Genomic DNA, 15,368 nt, shown 5'->3' on the forward strand with positions numbered 1-15,368 from the left:
GGCAAAACCCTTGATGCCTTTAATAAGGTATTATTGATTAACTTAATTAATATAATTAAAATTATTAATAATTAAGAAAATTAATTAAATAATTAATTGTATAATTAGTGCATAAATTAATTATATAATTTAACTTAATTACATATTTAATAATTAAATATTAATACAATTATCTTAATTAATATAACTTAAAATATATATTATTAAATATATAATCAATAGTGTAAATAATAATTAACGAATAATTTGTACTTAACATGTTATTAAATTCATAACACATTAATTTTTATTTTTAATTATAAATTTATTTTTTAATATGTAATTATTTTCTTCACATTTAAATCTCTAACTCTCATAAATCCTGAAATATGTTACCAAACAGTTTATCAGTATTTAACATTTGATATATCAAACTGTTTTCAGGATTTAACACATTTCGAATTTACTAAATCCGGATTTCCAGAATTTACTAAATCCCACTAAAATTAAATCCCACTTGTTGCCAAACAGCCTTTTAAAATAATTGCAAGCATGAATAATTCCCATCTTAACCAAGGCTTTTAAAATCGGACTGGACCAACTGGTTCAACTGGGAACCGGCCAGCCGGCCGGTTACAGTTTGGGATGAAACCATTTTCGCAGAAAATCGGCTCGGAACCGCCCAAACCGGCAGATTGACCGCAGAACCGGCTCCAATTTCATTTAACCGTTCGGTTAACTAAAAAAAAGCGACGGCTGAGATGCCATCTGAGCGGAGTAGCGACAAAGGTATACAAAGTAACGCGCGGAGAAAAAAAACCCTATTATGTATTCATATCAGCGTCATCTTCTCCGGCTCTGGACGACTGGGATTTCAAGAAGTAAAATCTCATGCTTGCTCGCGGCCCTTGCTCTCGTTTTCTCCTCTCTATCACATTGGGGGTCACTAGGAGGTGAATCCATTCTCGGTGAGTATGCATTTCCGGCTTTTGTGAGATTGAATGGTTGCAAATGGTTGAATGGTTGCATTATCAAGTTTTTGTATGTGTATTGTTTACATTTACTCAAAGTTTGAATGGTTGCATTATGGAGATTGTCATATTTTGTGGTATATGATCCAATATCTGCAGCTGGGTGTGCTCCTCACCATCCACCATTACCTGCTATTTTGTAGCATTTTTTTTTTGTTCGGCTGCAATCTTTTCTTGTTTTCAGTTGTATTTGCTTGCCACTAAGTCAACACTGTGGGAATATGTAGCTTTGTCATGTATGACATTTTATTAGCTTTATTCTGAGTTGCAATATCATGTTTAAGTGAATTAGTTAATATGCATGAAATGTATTTTGGGCATAGTTGATCATGGAATATTAGCCTTGAACCATGTTCCTTAATATATAGGAAATTTGTTGGGATGCCTTAAGTACTTTTATGTTCTTAGTTTTGTTTCATGTTTTATTTATTTATTTTTTTGCGGTAAGAATTCGCATATCTATCTTTATGTTTGTCTCCACCACCTTCCTTATTGATGAGGGTAATTCCGTTGCATTGCTAGGTAGTTGCTCATATTAGTTGTTTTCTTACCCATCTGATACTTGAAGGTTGTGGTGGTGACAGCGTTGACGCTTTCCCTACGGAATTCATCTATACCAAATTTAGGAAAGCATAAATTAGTTGATACTTTCGATTTGAAATTATCTTAAATCTATTCCAGATTTCGAGCGTGCTTTCTTTGCGGAATTCATCTATACTTCTTAAAGGTTGGAGACTTTAGGCTGTGGTGGAAGTTCAAGTGATATAAAATTTCAGTTATTTGAGATATGCATTGTATGTCGTTTTAGATTTGTGATTTTTTAAATTGCATAGTTTTCTACCTTGCATAGTTTTCTATGTTATACTTTTTAACTTTGTAGTTTTCTACTTCGTAGTTTGCTACCTTGCATAGTTTTAATTTTTGTGTATGTGATTTTATTTAGTAAACCAAATTAGAATGGAACAACCTAGTATTCAGAGTTCAGCTTCAATTTATACTGTGCGTGAGAAAGTGGACATTGCTTGGAATCATTTTTTTGAAGTTAAAGGAGCTAATGGGAATAAACAATTTAAATGTTTACATTGTGGTATTTCATACAAGGGAGGAGGAATAAATAGAATGAAACTACATTTAGTAGGTATGAAGGGGAATATAGCTGCTTGCAAGAAGGTTTCACACGATGTTAGATATCAAATGCAGGAAAACTTGAAAGAAATTTTAAGAAAAAAATAACAAGCACAGGAAGAGTTGGACATCACTCCATTTCCTATGGATGATGCTATAGATGAAGAGAGAGATTCATGTTCGCTACCAAAAACACAATCTTCTCAAGCACATGTATCAGAACTAAGTAAAGGAAAAAAAAAGCTTCTGATATGGATACCTTCTTTGCCCCCAGAACTGAACGAGATTCCCAACCTTCAATTAAGAGTGCTTTAACATCTAAGGAAGTAGCGCATTGTGCAGATATAACATTAGCAAGGTGGTTTTTTGATTGTTACATTCTTTTAATGCTCTTACTTCAGTATATGGACAAAAAGCTGTTGATGTCATTACTGCAATAGGTCCTGGTTACAAGCTCCCCAGTTATCATAACATGAGAGTAAACCTACTTAGGAATTGCAAGGAAGAATGCAGGAAACTTAATGATAGTTATAGACAAATTTGGAAGGAAACATATTGTACACTTATGTCAGATGGATGGACTGATAGCAGGAGCAGAAATTTAATCAATTTTTTGATATATTGTCCATGTGGTGTTTCATTTTTAAAATCAGTTGATGCTTCATACATCATAAAGGATGCTACCACTTTGTGCTCTTTATTTACTAAGGTTGTTGAGTGGGTTGTCCAAAGAGTGTTGTTCAAATAGTTATTGATAATGCTGCTAATTACAAGAAGGCAAGTCAACTGTTATATGAAAGATTCAACAATATTTATTGGTCACCATGTGCTGCACATTATATGAATTTAATTTTAAAGGATATTGGAAGCACGCCTCTCATAGAGGAGCTAGCAAAAAAAAAAACATCAAAGTTGACAATATTCATACTTGTATAGCTTAGGAAAAGGCCAAGTTGGAAGGAGATCGTACGACCTGGAACAATCCGTTTTGCAACAACCTTCATAACTTTGAAAAGCGTGCATGAGCACCACATCAAGACCTACAAGCACTAATCACAAGCAAGTTCTTTATGGATTCAAAGATATCCAAGACCTCCAAGGGAAAGGAAGTAGCTTCAATCATTTTGGACTTGAAGTTTTGGGATATTTGTCTTATTATTTCGAAGATATCGGGCCCTTTGATTAGGTTGTTGCGTATTGTTAACTCTGATGAAAAACCATCTCTTGGATATCTATACGATGGCATGTATAGGGCAAGGTAGGCTATTAAAGATTTGTTCAAAAATGTAAAGAGATCATATAAGCCTTTTATTACAATAATAAAAAGAATATGAGATACTCAATTAAGGCAAGAAATCCATTCAGCAACATGTTTTCTCAATCCTCATTTTCAGTTTGATAGAGAGAACCATTGTCAAAAGCGAGAAATTTTACAAGGTCTAGTTGAAATAATTAAAAATAAAGATATTTGCTCTAAGCCAACAGTTGCAATCAATGAAGTTAGATTATTCCGTGATTGCTTAGAAAGCTTTGGAAAACCAATTGCACTGACAATGACGAAAGAAATGCAACCTGGTAATTCTCCTTTTTACTTTCAATATGTGTAAATACTTATACAAATATGCTTATTCACTAAATCTTCAAACTTGATAATATGTAGATGAGTGGTGGAAGATGTTTGGATCAAGTGCTCCAAACTTATAGAAAGTTGCTATAAAAATTCTCAGTCAAACATCATCTTTATCAGGATGCGAGAGAAATTGGAATGTTTTTGAACAGATCCACTCAAAGAGATGGAATTATTTGGAGCATCAACGACTCAACGATCTTGTATATGTTCGGTATAATTTGAATTTAAAGAATAGATATAATCTTACATTAAATTAATATTTATGTACAAGTGTCAATTTAAGTAGTATATATAATCTTAATATAAAATTATTTTATTTATTTTTCAGGTTTCAACTTAAAAAAAGACATTATGACCATCTGGACTACACTTGTGTTGAAATTGTTGATTTTTGGATACTTGAAAATTAAACAACTCCAGAACTGACTTACAGGATTTGAAAAATGAGATATACAAAGAGGATGCAATACCAATTGTTGAAGATTAAAATATATCATTTAATTAATCAAGAGGCCCAGGACACTGTAAGTTGATAATGAAATTTGAGTATATTATTTAATTGAAAGCAAAAATAATATCTTATTTTATATTTCTTATTTGTTGGTGAATGTGACTTAGAGAATGAAGGAGATGTAAGCAACATAATCGGGCCCGATCAATCGGATGAATTTGGGTTTGAACATTTTGGTGAAGCAAAACCTGTAGACTCAACTTATATAGATAGATTTGATGATGCTAATTGAGGAGATCTTTGAAACTATTGAACTGAGAAAGTGAAACTTTGATTTTAATTATGAATATGTTTTCTTTTTTGTTATCAGTTGGTCTAAAGTAATTTTGCAACTTTTTATGATTGGTTGTCTTAAGTGAAAAATATTGTTATGTTTTTCTTTTTTACTTTATATAATATTTACTTTTTATGCTTTATGCCTTTATATTATAATTATGTTTAATTTTTGTTATATATTTAAAAATAATTATGTCATTATTATAATATTTAAATATGATAAACATTTATTACGTCATCCGGTTCGACCCCGGTTCAACCCCGGTCGAACCATCAAACCGCTAACCTCTTCTTTTTTCCGGTTTATTGACCGGTCCGATTTTCAAAGCCTTGAACTTAACATATAAAATAGCAAATACCATTCTTAAATTAGGCTAGGTTTTGCGCTATTAAATTAGGAAAATGAAGAGGGATTGGTGGAGGGAAAAAGGTCAAAAAAACCCTCATGACTGTGAGCTCTCTGGCAAGAGATGCGCATCTGACGATCCATAGGAACCGTTTAGTAGCAGGATTTAAGCAAGGTTTAACATAAACCCTGTCAAAACGGTAAAAATCGCCTGCTTAAATCCTACAGAATTCGAAGGGGCTGTTTGGATGCAGGATTTAGGTCGGATTTGAGCTAAATCCAGCCAAACGGACAAAAAAGCAAAACCAAATCTCACAGTAAGGCTTCGTTTGGGACGGCTTTTTTCCTGCTTTCTAAAACGGAGTTTTTGTACAAAATTTTTTATTTTTGTACTAAAACTCCGTTTTAGAAAACAATAAAAAAGCCATCCCAAACGAAGCCTAAATCAGAGCCACGGTTGACGGAAAATTCCCTCTTTTCGTGGTAAATGCCGGATTTACGAAATCCTTTGATTTGGCGGATTTACGAGATTTGGCATAAGAAGCGCGCGAAAGGGAGAAAATTACCTTCACCGCAAGCGAGCTCCCGCTGCGGTGAAGGTTCATTTATTAAAATTTCACATTTATTCTTTATTCTTTTCTTCTATTATTCTCATCTTACAATAAATAACTAAAATATATATTATATAATTTCTGATTCATTTATTAATAGTTCATTTGGACTTATAATTTCATATTCATTTCTAAATTATATTATTTATTAAGATTTCACCTTCTTATTTTTTTTTTTAATTTTCGAATACAAATTAAACTAACTCAAATTTTGATTCATTTACCATAAAGGCCTTGCCTTATGCTTCACTTAAGGGCATCTCCAACCGAAACTCTCATTTTTCACTGCAAAATGCAGTAAAATCAAAAAGTGCCGTGATTCATCTTCAGTGGAACGCCATTTTGCCCCAAAATCATCGTCGTTTCTTTCGCGCCTTTCTCATACAGAGTTCGGTAGAGAGAAAGAAATGGAGAAAGTGAACAGTGCGACACAATATTGACGTCGCACTGTTCATCAGCGACTGAATGCCGGCAAAAATGGAGTTCGGTTGGCACGTCTGAGGCTCTCCATTTGCCTGTTTGCCGAACGGCTGGAGAAGGCCTAAGAGTTCATTTGGAATGACCACAAAAACTATTTAAAAAAAAAGAATTATTATTATTATTATTATATATTTACTCTTGAAAAAAAGATGATATTATTATACTCGAGAAGATTTGATTCGAAAAAAATATATTCTAATCACAAAAATTTAATAAAAAAGCAAAAAAATACGGGAAAATAAAAAATTGACAATAATCTATAGAATAAAATTGTAAAGAAAATATCTCCAATTATGCTTACAAGTTTTTGTACATTAAGATTTCATTTGGAATAGCTTCCTAAGATTTTGCTTGAAATAGTTTTTAAAATATTTTTTAAAGTAACATTTTAATAAACAAAGTTAAAAGCAGTAAGAAAGCCGTTTCCAAAAGAAGCCTAAGTTGGCTAAGTACTGTAGCAGCTGGGTAGATAATATTTCCTAATCAATCAGTAACCTTTATGAAGAAACTAACAAAAGAACTTTATCATAACAAAATCAGTCAATTCTTTAAGAATTCAAAATCAACGAAAGTGCCCAAGTCCAATACAACTTCTCAAGAATTTTGTAAGGCTTCCATTTGTTTATATTTTTTTGTTCTCAAGTAGCATATAACGTTAGCCACAGATACAGACTTCTTCTGGGAGGTCGTTAGAGCTGCTGATAAAACAAGTATCTGAATTCTCTTTAGAATTTTCTAGTTAGAGGGGTCATTTTAATAAATTTTTTATCAGAAAAAAAAAAATTTATCAAAAGGCCGCCATTTTTAGGTCCACCTCTATCTTTCTTAACATAAAGTTAAATCTAATACATCTACTCTCCTAACTGGGTAATCGGAAGGCCACCGTTTTATGTGAACAAGCCATCTAAGACGACTCTCTCTAATCTTATTTTCCACCAGAGCTACTCCAACCTTTCACTTATATGATCATTTCGACTGTAATATACTTAGACCATCTCCAACAGAGAATCTCATTTTTCACTCTAAAATATCGTGAAACTAAAAAATGCCGTGATTCATCTCCAATCGAACTTCATTTTGCCCCCTTTTGCGAAGGTAACGGTCTTTCTTTATTTCGCGCGTTTCTTCGGCAAGTCCAGTAGAGACAGAAAAATAGCTAAGATGAACAGTGGGACGTCAATGTTGGTGTCACACTGTTCACCCGCAACCAAATAGCGGAAGTTTTACGGTCCGGATGAAGCTCGTGAGCAACGTCATTCAAGCATTTGGAGTTCGGTTGGAGATGAACTTAAAAAAATTTAAATGATCCCAAAAATAAATGTAAATTGAATACTTTTGAGATTATAAAATATCAAATCTTAAGGGACTGCATCATCCACCTTGAAATCAAAAGAAGGGAAGTGCCAAAGCCCAACATGATAACTAAAAATCTTTCCAAAGACGCCTCTTTTGACCAGTTTCTGCTTTGCAGTGGCATGCAGAAGAATTATAAATACAGACTTCTGAGAAACTAATCCTCAAACTCAAGCCAAAGATGCCACCAATCCATGTAATCTCCAAAGAAACCATCAAGCCCTCTCTCCCAAGTCCTCAAAACTCCATTAAGCTCTCCTTACTCGATCAAATCGCTCCTGAAATCTACACCCACTTACTGCTCTTCTACTCTACTACTTCCAGTGACTTGCAAAAGCTTCCTCAGAAACTAAAGATTTCTCTTTCAAAAGTTTTGAATCAATTCTATCCGTTAGCAGGAAGGATTGAAGTACCAGTCAATGGTACTCTACATATCAACTGTAATAACAAAGGTGCAGTGTTCATAGAAGCCTATTCTGACACTGATCTCAATGTCTTCTTACTCTCCCGTCCCATTAACGAGTTCAAAGAGCTCCTTCCAGTCAAAAACAGCATGTTCAAACACAGGGAACCTCTTCTTTTACTACAGTTTACTAAATTCTTAAACGGCTATGTACTTGGAGTTTCCATTTCTCATGTGATTGCTGATGGTGCTTCCATGGCTTTATTCCTTAACCGATGGGCAGAGACAGCACGTGGGGAGGAGGAAGAAAGGCTCACCATGCCTTGCTTCACTTCAGCTTCAACTCTTTTCCCTCCCAAGCCTCATAAGATTGTTTACCAGGAACCAAAAGAGCCATTGGAGAACTCAAAAGTAGTCATAAAAAGGGTTTGCTTATCTTCATCTTCTATAAGGAGGCTGAGAGAGAGCGCTTATAAGCGCAGTGAGAAGCCAAGTAGAGTTGAGGCTGTCTCAGCTCTTGTGTTAAGGTCTGTAATGCGAGTAACTGGAAGGGAAAGAATGGAAAAAGTATTAGTTTCACAAGTTGTGAACTTAAGGAGTAGATTGAAAGGTTTATCGTATTTCTCCATTGGTAATCTATGGACTGGTGGAGTGCGTGATCTTGAGAGAGAAGGAAGACAGGAAGAGGTGGAGAAGGTACTAAGGGAAGTTGTTAGGGAAGTGAATGAGGAGACAGTGAGGAAAGAAGCTGAGAGGAGTTTCACACTTAAGAATGAAGTAAAGGGAGAGGATGATGATAAGGGAAGAAGAAATGAAAGGTTATGGATATTTAGTAGTTGGTGCAGGATACCTTTGTATAAGAGTGATTTTGGATTGGGAGAACCAGAGTGGATTGGGTGTGGGATTTGGAACATGAAGGATGTTTGTATATTGATTGACGCAAAGGATGGGGAAGGGATGGAGGCGTGGTTGTGGATGGAGAGAGATGAGATGGATAGATTGGAGAATGATGAGGAGTTCCTTTCCTTTGTTTCTTTTTAGATTAGAAGGAAAGGAGGATCATGTTAATTGTTGTGATGATAATAAAGATGTGTGGTGTGGCCAATTATTCTCTTTTAATTTCATATTTGTGTCTATATTAAAAAGTGCATATAATTCTGTTGATTTATGATCATATCACTTCGTTCAAATTTGTCTCTTGGAAAAAAAAAAAAAAAAAAAATTGTCTCTTGGATCATCTATCTAACTTTGTGTTAGGTCTCCATCAAAATTATCTCAATTTAATATAAAACATATAAATCATTACAATCACTTGGAGCATTTGATATAACAACTTTCAAATATTAAAGAAGACATACCCAATTTTTGGCCTAAAATACTTGGGAATAGGGATGTAGGAATAATAAGGACATGTAAATCTAAAAAAAACACTCACACATATCTCTCTAAATAAACAAATAACAGGATATTTTTTCAAACACGACTATGATAAGCCATTTTAAGTCAAATTTTCTATTATAAACAATAGATAACATGATGTCCCTCTCGCCAATTTTATGGTCTAAACATTGCACTACATAAATAACATGAGTTCAAGCATAATGACTATTTTTCATCTTAGTTTTCGAGCATTTCGTCCTTCCTTTTTTCTAATATTAATTTTTCCTATGATTACTTTATTTTCTTCTATATTTGGTCAATGCTCAACAGATTTATTTAAAAATTAGCATGAAAAAAAAATGCAATGCAAGCGGATTCTTGTTCATTTTTTGATGAAAAGTAAACTCGGTCAATTTTGAGTAAATTCATTTTTCCAATCAAGTAAGATGCCTTGTTGTTGTCGGTCGTGATCAATTGCCCGACGCCCGCCTGTAGCTGTTGGCCGACGCAAAGCACCCTAGCCTACCACCACCACTGTAAACCATTGACCACCACCATTTTTGAACTTTACAATGCATTCATTAAACATCATGCCAAAATAATAAAAAAAAAATTTATCACAAATAACTTCACCATTTCATTTACAGTATATTCTTTTTACACTGCATTCCTTTTTCAGCCAACCAAACAATCCCTTAATCTTTATTTTTATTTTATCTTCCACATAATTTTACTTAAATACTATGTTTTATTGCCATCTTTTTTTAAAATAACAAAATTTGCTTTTATAAATAGCTATAAGGTTTAGAATATTTCATCATCTATTTTTTGCCATTAATAATTGTCCATTATTCTTATTATTATTTTTAGTATTGGCACTAATTTATATATATGTTAAAATTCTGGCATATAATTATGATTGACCCATGATTTTATTTCTCATATTGATATATTTTGCCATACCAAAACTAAACGAGTAAAAATCAATATTTTTCCATTATAATAAAATATATCATAGAATTTTCTTTCAAAAATGTATACATTAAATTTGTTTTTGTTAAATTCATGAGTTTAGTAATTCGTTTTATTAAAAGTTTAAATTTCCCAAATTATGATTATAATTAAATATAGTTCTTGATATTCAATGATCATATTTAAAATTAAAAAAAAAACAAAATATATCTTCCTTTATAATTAATAATAATTTCTAATAATGGAGGCTTAATTTTCTTTCATATATAGTGTAGATTCCAGGAGTAAAAGATGAAGCTCCATGCATTAGTGAATTGCTGCCAAGTGGAGAGGAATAAGCATGGGCGTTTTATATGTTGAGATGAGATGGTATGGAAGAGATATATTGGAATCATTGCCTAAAAAAAAGAGATCATCAGTAATTAGACAAAAATAATGACGGACGAGTAATATCATCAATGTATCCAAGAAGGTCATATCTTCGTTGGATGGTCTTGTGAGTTAATATATTGCATGCTCCTCCAAGCAGATGACTATGTTAAGATCTTGAAGAAGTGTTATCCACAAAAACAAAGATGAGAAATTGGACGTGCATGAGACTTAGGTTTTGTTCGAGTTAGCTTTCTTATTGCTTTTTAAAGTAACTTTTTAGTACAAAATTTTTTTTAAATTAGAATTTTTTGTGCTAAAAAACTACTTTAAAAAGCAATAAAAAAGCTATCCCAAACAAGCCCTAGTCAAAGGAGATTCTAACCTCGTCAAGAGGAATACAAGAGGAGGCATGCTCAAATGGTCATAGATGGGTGCTTTACTGTGAAGTAAAGAAGCTTCAAGAGGGACTTAAAAGTATTTAATGAGTAACTCAAACTACTCGGCAATTGTTCCTGCTACTTGCCTAATTTGGAACAACAGATATGCATGAGATAAATTTTGAATTAAATTTTCAATTATGCTTAGAATTTGATCACTCACTTAATAGCATTAATTCCCAACTTAATCCTTCTATTTTCACTGTACGTATTGTGTGGGATTGAATTAAAAGAGCTGCAGAAGAAATACTATGACGTTGACTACAAGCCCAATTTATATTACAAACCATAGCCCCGTGTTCCCTCTTGGTATGTCTAGTCTCCATAATTTTAAGAGACTTTTAAATGGTTTGGAACCAATCAAATGGATGTTAATAATCTTTTATATGTGTCGAATGACTGTATTAGAGAAATGCTTGAGAAAAATAGGCTTTTAAAAGAGATTTTACGTGGCCTAATCATCCTTGAACCTTTGACATGTTTAATGAATGGTTAAGTTATTAAGAAATTTGATGAAAGTCAATCCACATATAATTATTTGATATTCCAAAGGCTGTGGCTCCTAATGAAATATCTTAGATTAACGTTAATGTAGGATACATACCATAGTTCATGTGCAGCGCACTCACCAGCTGCTCCAAATTTTCTGTAGATTTCAATAGTCAACGTACTGCAAGGAAGAAGAAAAAGAAGGACAAGCACTGTCCACTGGACAGCGAGACAGTAGATTCAAGCTCATATTCCCAGTAGCTTCAGGAAAGCTTCAGCATTAGTAAGATCAGGGAGAATAACAGCATTGCCGTTGCTTGCTTTCTGTAGTTCTTCTGCCGTGAATACACCGGTGCATACGCCGATAGCCAAAGCCCCTCCATTCTCAGCAGCACGAATATCATTTGGCTGAAGAACATTGAGAACATTTAAGCAAACTAATTCTCCATCTTCTAATCAAAACACTTGAAAATTTTTGAATGATGGAGATGATTACTTACCGTATCTCCAACATGTACTCGTAAGTCAAAACCATCAGGATAGAGCTTGTTTGCTCTATTTGCAGCAATTTTGATTAATTCTCCACGTTCAGTATGATCGGTTCCAAATCTGTTAAGGTTTCAGCTTATTAAGAATGCAAGGAAAAAAAACTATGTATACAGAAGAATGAAGAAAAGGAGAACAATTATAGAAAAAGTAACCACATATTTCAGCCTACCCTCCAAATTTTGGAATAGTAAAATATTTTTGAATTCCCAGCCCCTCCATCTTCATCCAAGCAATCTCTTCAAGATTTCCTGTAACCTGTATAAACGGAATCAAAAACTAAAAATCTGGCAGAAGATTTACTCTTTTCACATTTTACAATTGATTTTAAATTCATCAGTGATCATCCTGATCAATATATCAGGAACTAAGCAGCTGTGCAGTTATTTGATTGATATTCGTTTTTCTAAGAATTTTTTTTTTCCTTAGTGGTTAAATGTTTATTATTGCAATTCCATAATTCTGACCAGTGACCCGCTCCTCCCACGTGACACTACATAACCTTTCTATGCATCATTTCTTCTAAAGCAAAATAGCAGATGCAATAAAAGACATACCAAACCAATGGAAACACCTTTTGAAGATAAAGCATCCAGCAAAGAAGAAACACCAGGAAGAACTTCCAGGCCTTCCCCAATGTTTTGGGCATGTTCCTTGGCATATTCAATCATTCTTGCCTTGAGGTCAGGGAGCCTTTCCAAGGCCACCTAAAACCAGATAAATGATTGTGATGACTCAATTAAATATACGTAAGGTGCAATTCAAATATATATGTTAATATTCGACTTTGCTCAGATTCATCTAAGAAACCCGGAGGAAAATGATCCTAATTCAAGGAAACTGCATCGTGATTATTTGACCATTTTGCACTTTTTTTTTCAGAATAAGAAGGTTCGTTATGCAAAAAGGAATATGGACTTTCGAATAGTTAGCTGTTAGCATAACAAAAAGCACCGAAAAATCCCAATGTAAAAAAAAGGCAAACCATATATAAGGACAGGGATCACGCATACTACTTCAATAGAACACATTAGTAATGGAAACTGCATTTAAGGTATCTCTGTTTTCCACAGAATTTAAACATGGTTGAGGGACCATAAAATGGTCTTGATGGGAGGTACCGTATAAATGGTCCAGTTTTTTCTGAAGAAAATTGGGAATTGTCAATACACTTCCCTTCTAAAGACCCTGAATACACTTGATTAATTTGCTACTAAGAAACATAAATGGCACAAAACAATCCCCAAAGGAAAAAAAATGCAAATCATATTGTTGTGTGCTAGAATATTCATAGCAGTCGAAAGTTAAGGCCATAGACTTACATGAAAATTCTGCATGCACACACACAAACAAGTAGCCTACAACAACAAAAAGCACACTTCTTATGTGGAAACATCAAAAAGGGAAAAATCACATGACCTAATACATTTGAGATGGTTATAATATTGCAGTTGAGGATTACAATGCTTTATGGTGCAAAATGTTGGCCATTAAAAGCAAAGCATAAAATTAAGTGTTGCAGAGATGATGATGCTTAGGTGGATGAGTGGATTTACACTTAGAGATAGAATGAGAAACAAGTACATACCAGAAAAGGTTGGAGTAGCACCATTGGCAGATAAGATTAGAGAGTCTCCTTAGATGGTTTGGTCACATAAAACCTCAGCTTTTGATGATCGTGTTAGGAGAATAGACGTATTAGATCCAACCTATGTTAAGAAAGGTAGATGTAGACCTAAAAAGACTTAATTAGAAAGTATTAAAAATGACATTTTATTATATTTAAATGAAAATTTGACTCTTAATTGGACAAAATGAAAAAAAAATGATAAATGTAGCCAATGCCACGCAGTGGGATAAAGACTTGTTGTTGTTGTTATTGTCATCATGCCAGTTGGGGATTGCAATAATTCACCCTTCTTCAATACTAGAGGAGATGAGAATATATACTACAAAAAAAAAAAAAAATCAACATTTACCATGGGAATTTATGGTAGAAAATTTTCACCGGAAATTTCCTTGATAATTAGTTTACGCTGTGGGTTTTCCAGCGGAATTTTTTATCGTAATATTGACTTAATTTATGGAGGATTTTTCCACCATAAAATCCGCCAGTAAGAGCCCTATTTTGTCCCGAGCCATCGTCCCATCCCATGTCACGTTTTGTTCTCCCATACCAAAACTCTCATCCTATTTGTCACTTGTTGCTATTACAAGTGGTTTATAGTTTGTTTTCTTCCATTTTTTTGATATTTAAGAGGTAAAATATGCCGGAAATCGAAAATTTCCTTATATATTAAAAGCCCCTATATAAAATCCTTAATAAGGACATTGTCCTACGTCAGGTGAAATCCGAGGTTTCCAATCCATCATACCCTTTGAGGTCTTTTAAATAAAGACATGTTTTTTAAATAACATATTCTTCTAAGGACTTTAAAATAAATGTGCCATTTTTAAATAATGGATTCTTTTAAGGGGACCTTTGTCTATCTGTGATCTAAAAATAGTGCCTTGCCCCTCTCGCTAAGGATTCAGGGATGTTTTTGCCTAGTCAAATTTTTAGAAGATATAATAGATTTAATTTAAGATACTACATAGAAATTTCACCCTCATTTTGAGAGAAATGTTTGATATAATTTCAGGTTTCCCATAAGCGCAAATCATTTTGATTAATTAAGCCTCTTGGTAACAAGAGAGAACTTTCAATCAAGGCTAATCGTTGGATAAGCGTGTATTACTTAGCATATTATAGTAACAAATTTAGTATTGGGATTTAAAAATTACCATCATGCATTCAATGATAAACCCGATTAAAATCACATGATTCTGTCATCCTAAGTTGTCATGATCCATTAGCTATTGAGTCATAAGACGCAATCAACCCAACCTGACAAAATAATCCTTGTTAGAAATCATGGATTGCATTGTTTGAGGAAGCTTGAAGACCTGGAGTGGGTTGATCTTATGAAATAGAGAGCTATGTGTCGTATCAAGTGCATTATATGATTCATTACTTATGGTTTTTACTTTTTAGCTATTGGGGAACTTGTAGGTTTTGGCTATGACCATAATTTAATGGTACCATTTTATGGAAAAAACACCCAATTAGAAAATGATGCAGGACTACTTAGATGAGATGCTTATGGATTCATTCAGGCATTGCACAACTCTTAGATTAGAATAATTTTGGCTTAAAATTACTAGCAATTCTCAACGAAGAATAAAACAAATAAGGAGATACTTTGCGTAGGCTAAATCACATGCTCCAAGTTTTGAAATTTCAAGATAACTAAGAAAACATAAACAATGCAAAATAGTAGTCTTCAATTTAATCCCTAATCTAACAACGAGATTTAGGATGCAAAGAAAGTACGCTCAATTCCTATAATTTACTAAGCTTAGCAAGAGCACTTGGAGGAGACTTTCG

General features: G+C 33.5%; 2 protein-coding genes across 4 annotated transcripts in view; one reads left to right on the forward strand and one right to left on the reverse strand.

Annotated features, from left to right (window-relative positions):
* The first annotated feature begins 7,362 nt into the window (after nt 1-7,362).
* On the forward strand, nt 7,363-8,869 carry LOC110102334 (BAHD acyltransferase BIA1-like). Its single transcript, XM_020830640.2, has one exon. The coding sequence runs from the start codon at nt 7,524-7,526 to the stop codon at nt 8,784-8,786; it is 1,263 nt and encodes a 420-aa protein (XP_020686299.1). The 5' UTR covers nt 7,363-7,523; the 3' UTR covers nt 8,787-8,869.
* A 2,545-nt stretch (nt 8,870-11,414) lies between these two features.
* Nucleotides 11,415-15,368, reverse strand: part of LOC110102354 (putative pyrophosphatase PpaX) — a 10,009-nt gene continuing 6,055 nt past the window's right edge. For 2 of the 3 annotated variants that reach the window (XM_028696329.1, XM_020830672.2), the window contains 4 exons: nt 12,499-12,648; nt 12,114-12,199; nt 11,896-12,004; nt 11,415-11,803 (listed from right to left, as the gene is read on the reverse strand). In XM_028696329.1, coding sequence (XP_028552162.1) covers nt 11,642-11,803; nt 11,896-12,004; nt 12,114-12,199; nt 12,499-12,648 — 507 coding nt within the window. In that variant the 3' untranslated portion in view covers nt 11,415-11,641. The remainder of the gene's footprint in view (nt 11,804-11,895; nt 12,005-12,113; nt 12,200-12,498; nt 12,649-15,368) is intronic. The other variant, XM_020830673.2, reaches the window with a different exon arrangement.

The sequence above is a fragment of the Dendrobium catenatum genome, unplaced genomic scaffold (genome assembly GCF_001605985.2).
Source record: "Dendrobium catenatum unplaced genomic scaffold, ASM160598v2 fragScaff_scaffold_733, whole genome shotgun sequence".
NCBI classification, from domain to species: Eukaryota; Viridiplantae; Streptophyta; class Magnoliopsida; order Asparagales; family Orchidaceae; genus Dendrobium; species Dendrobium catenatum.

Bases quoted from the DNA above. Each gene is read 5' to 3' on its own strand.
- LOC110102334 (XM_020830640.2), top strand. From the start codon at position 7,524: ATGCCACCAATCCATGTAATCTCCAAAGAAACCATCAAGCCCTCTCTC.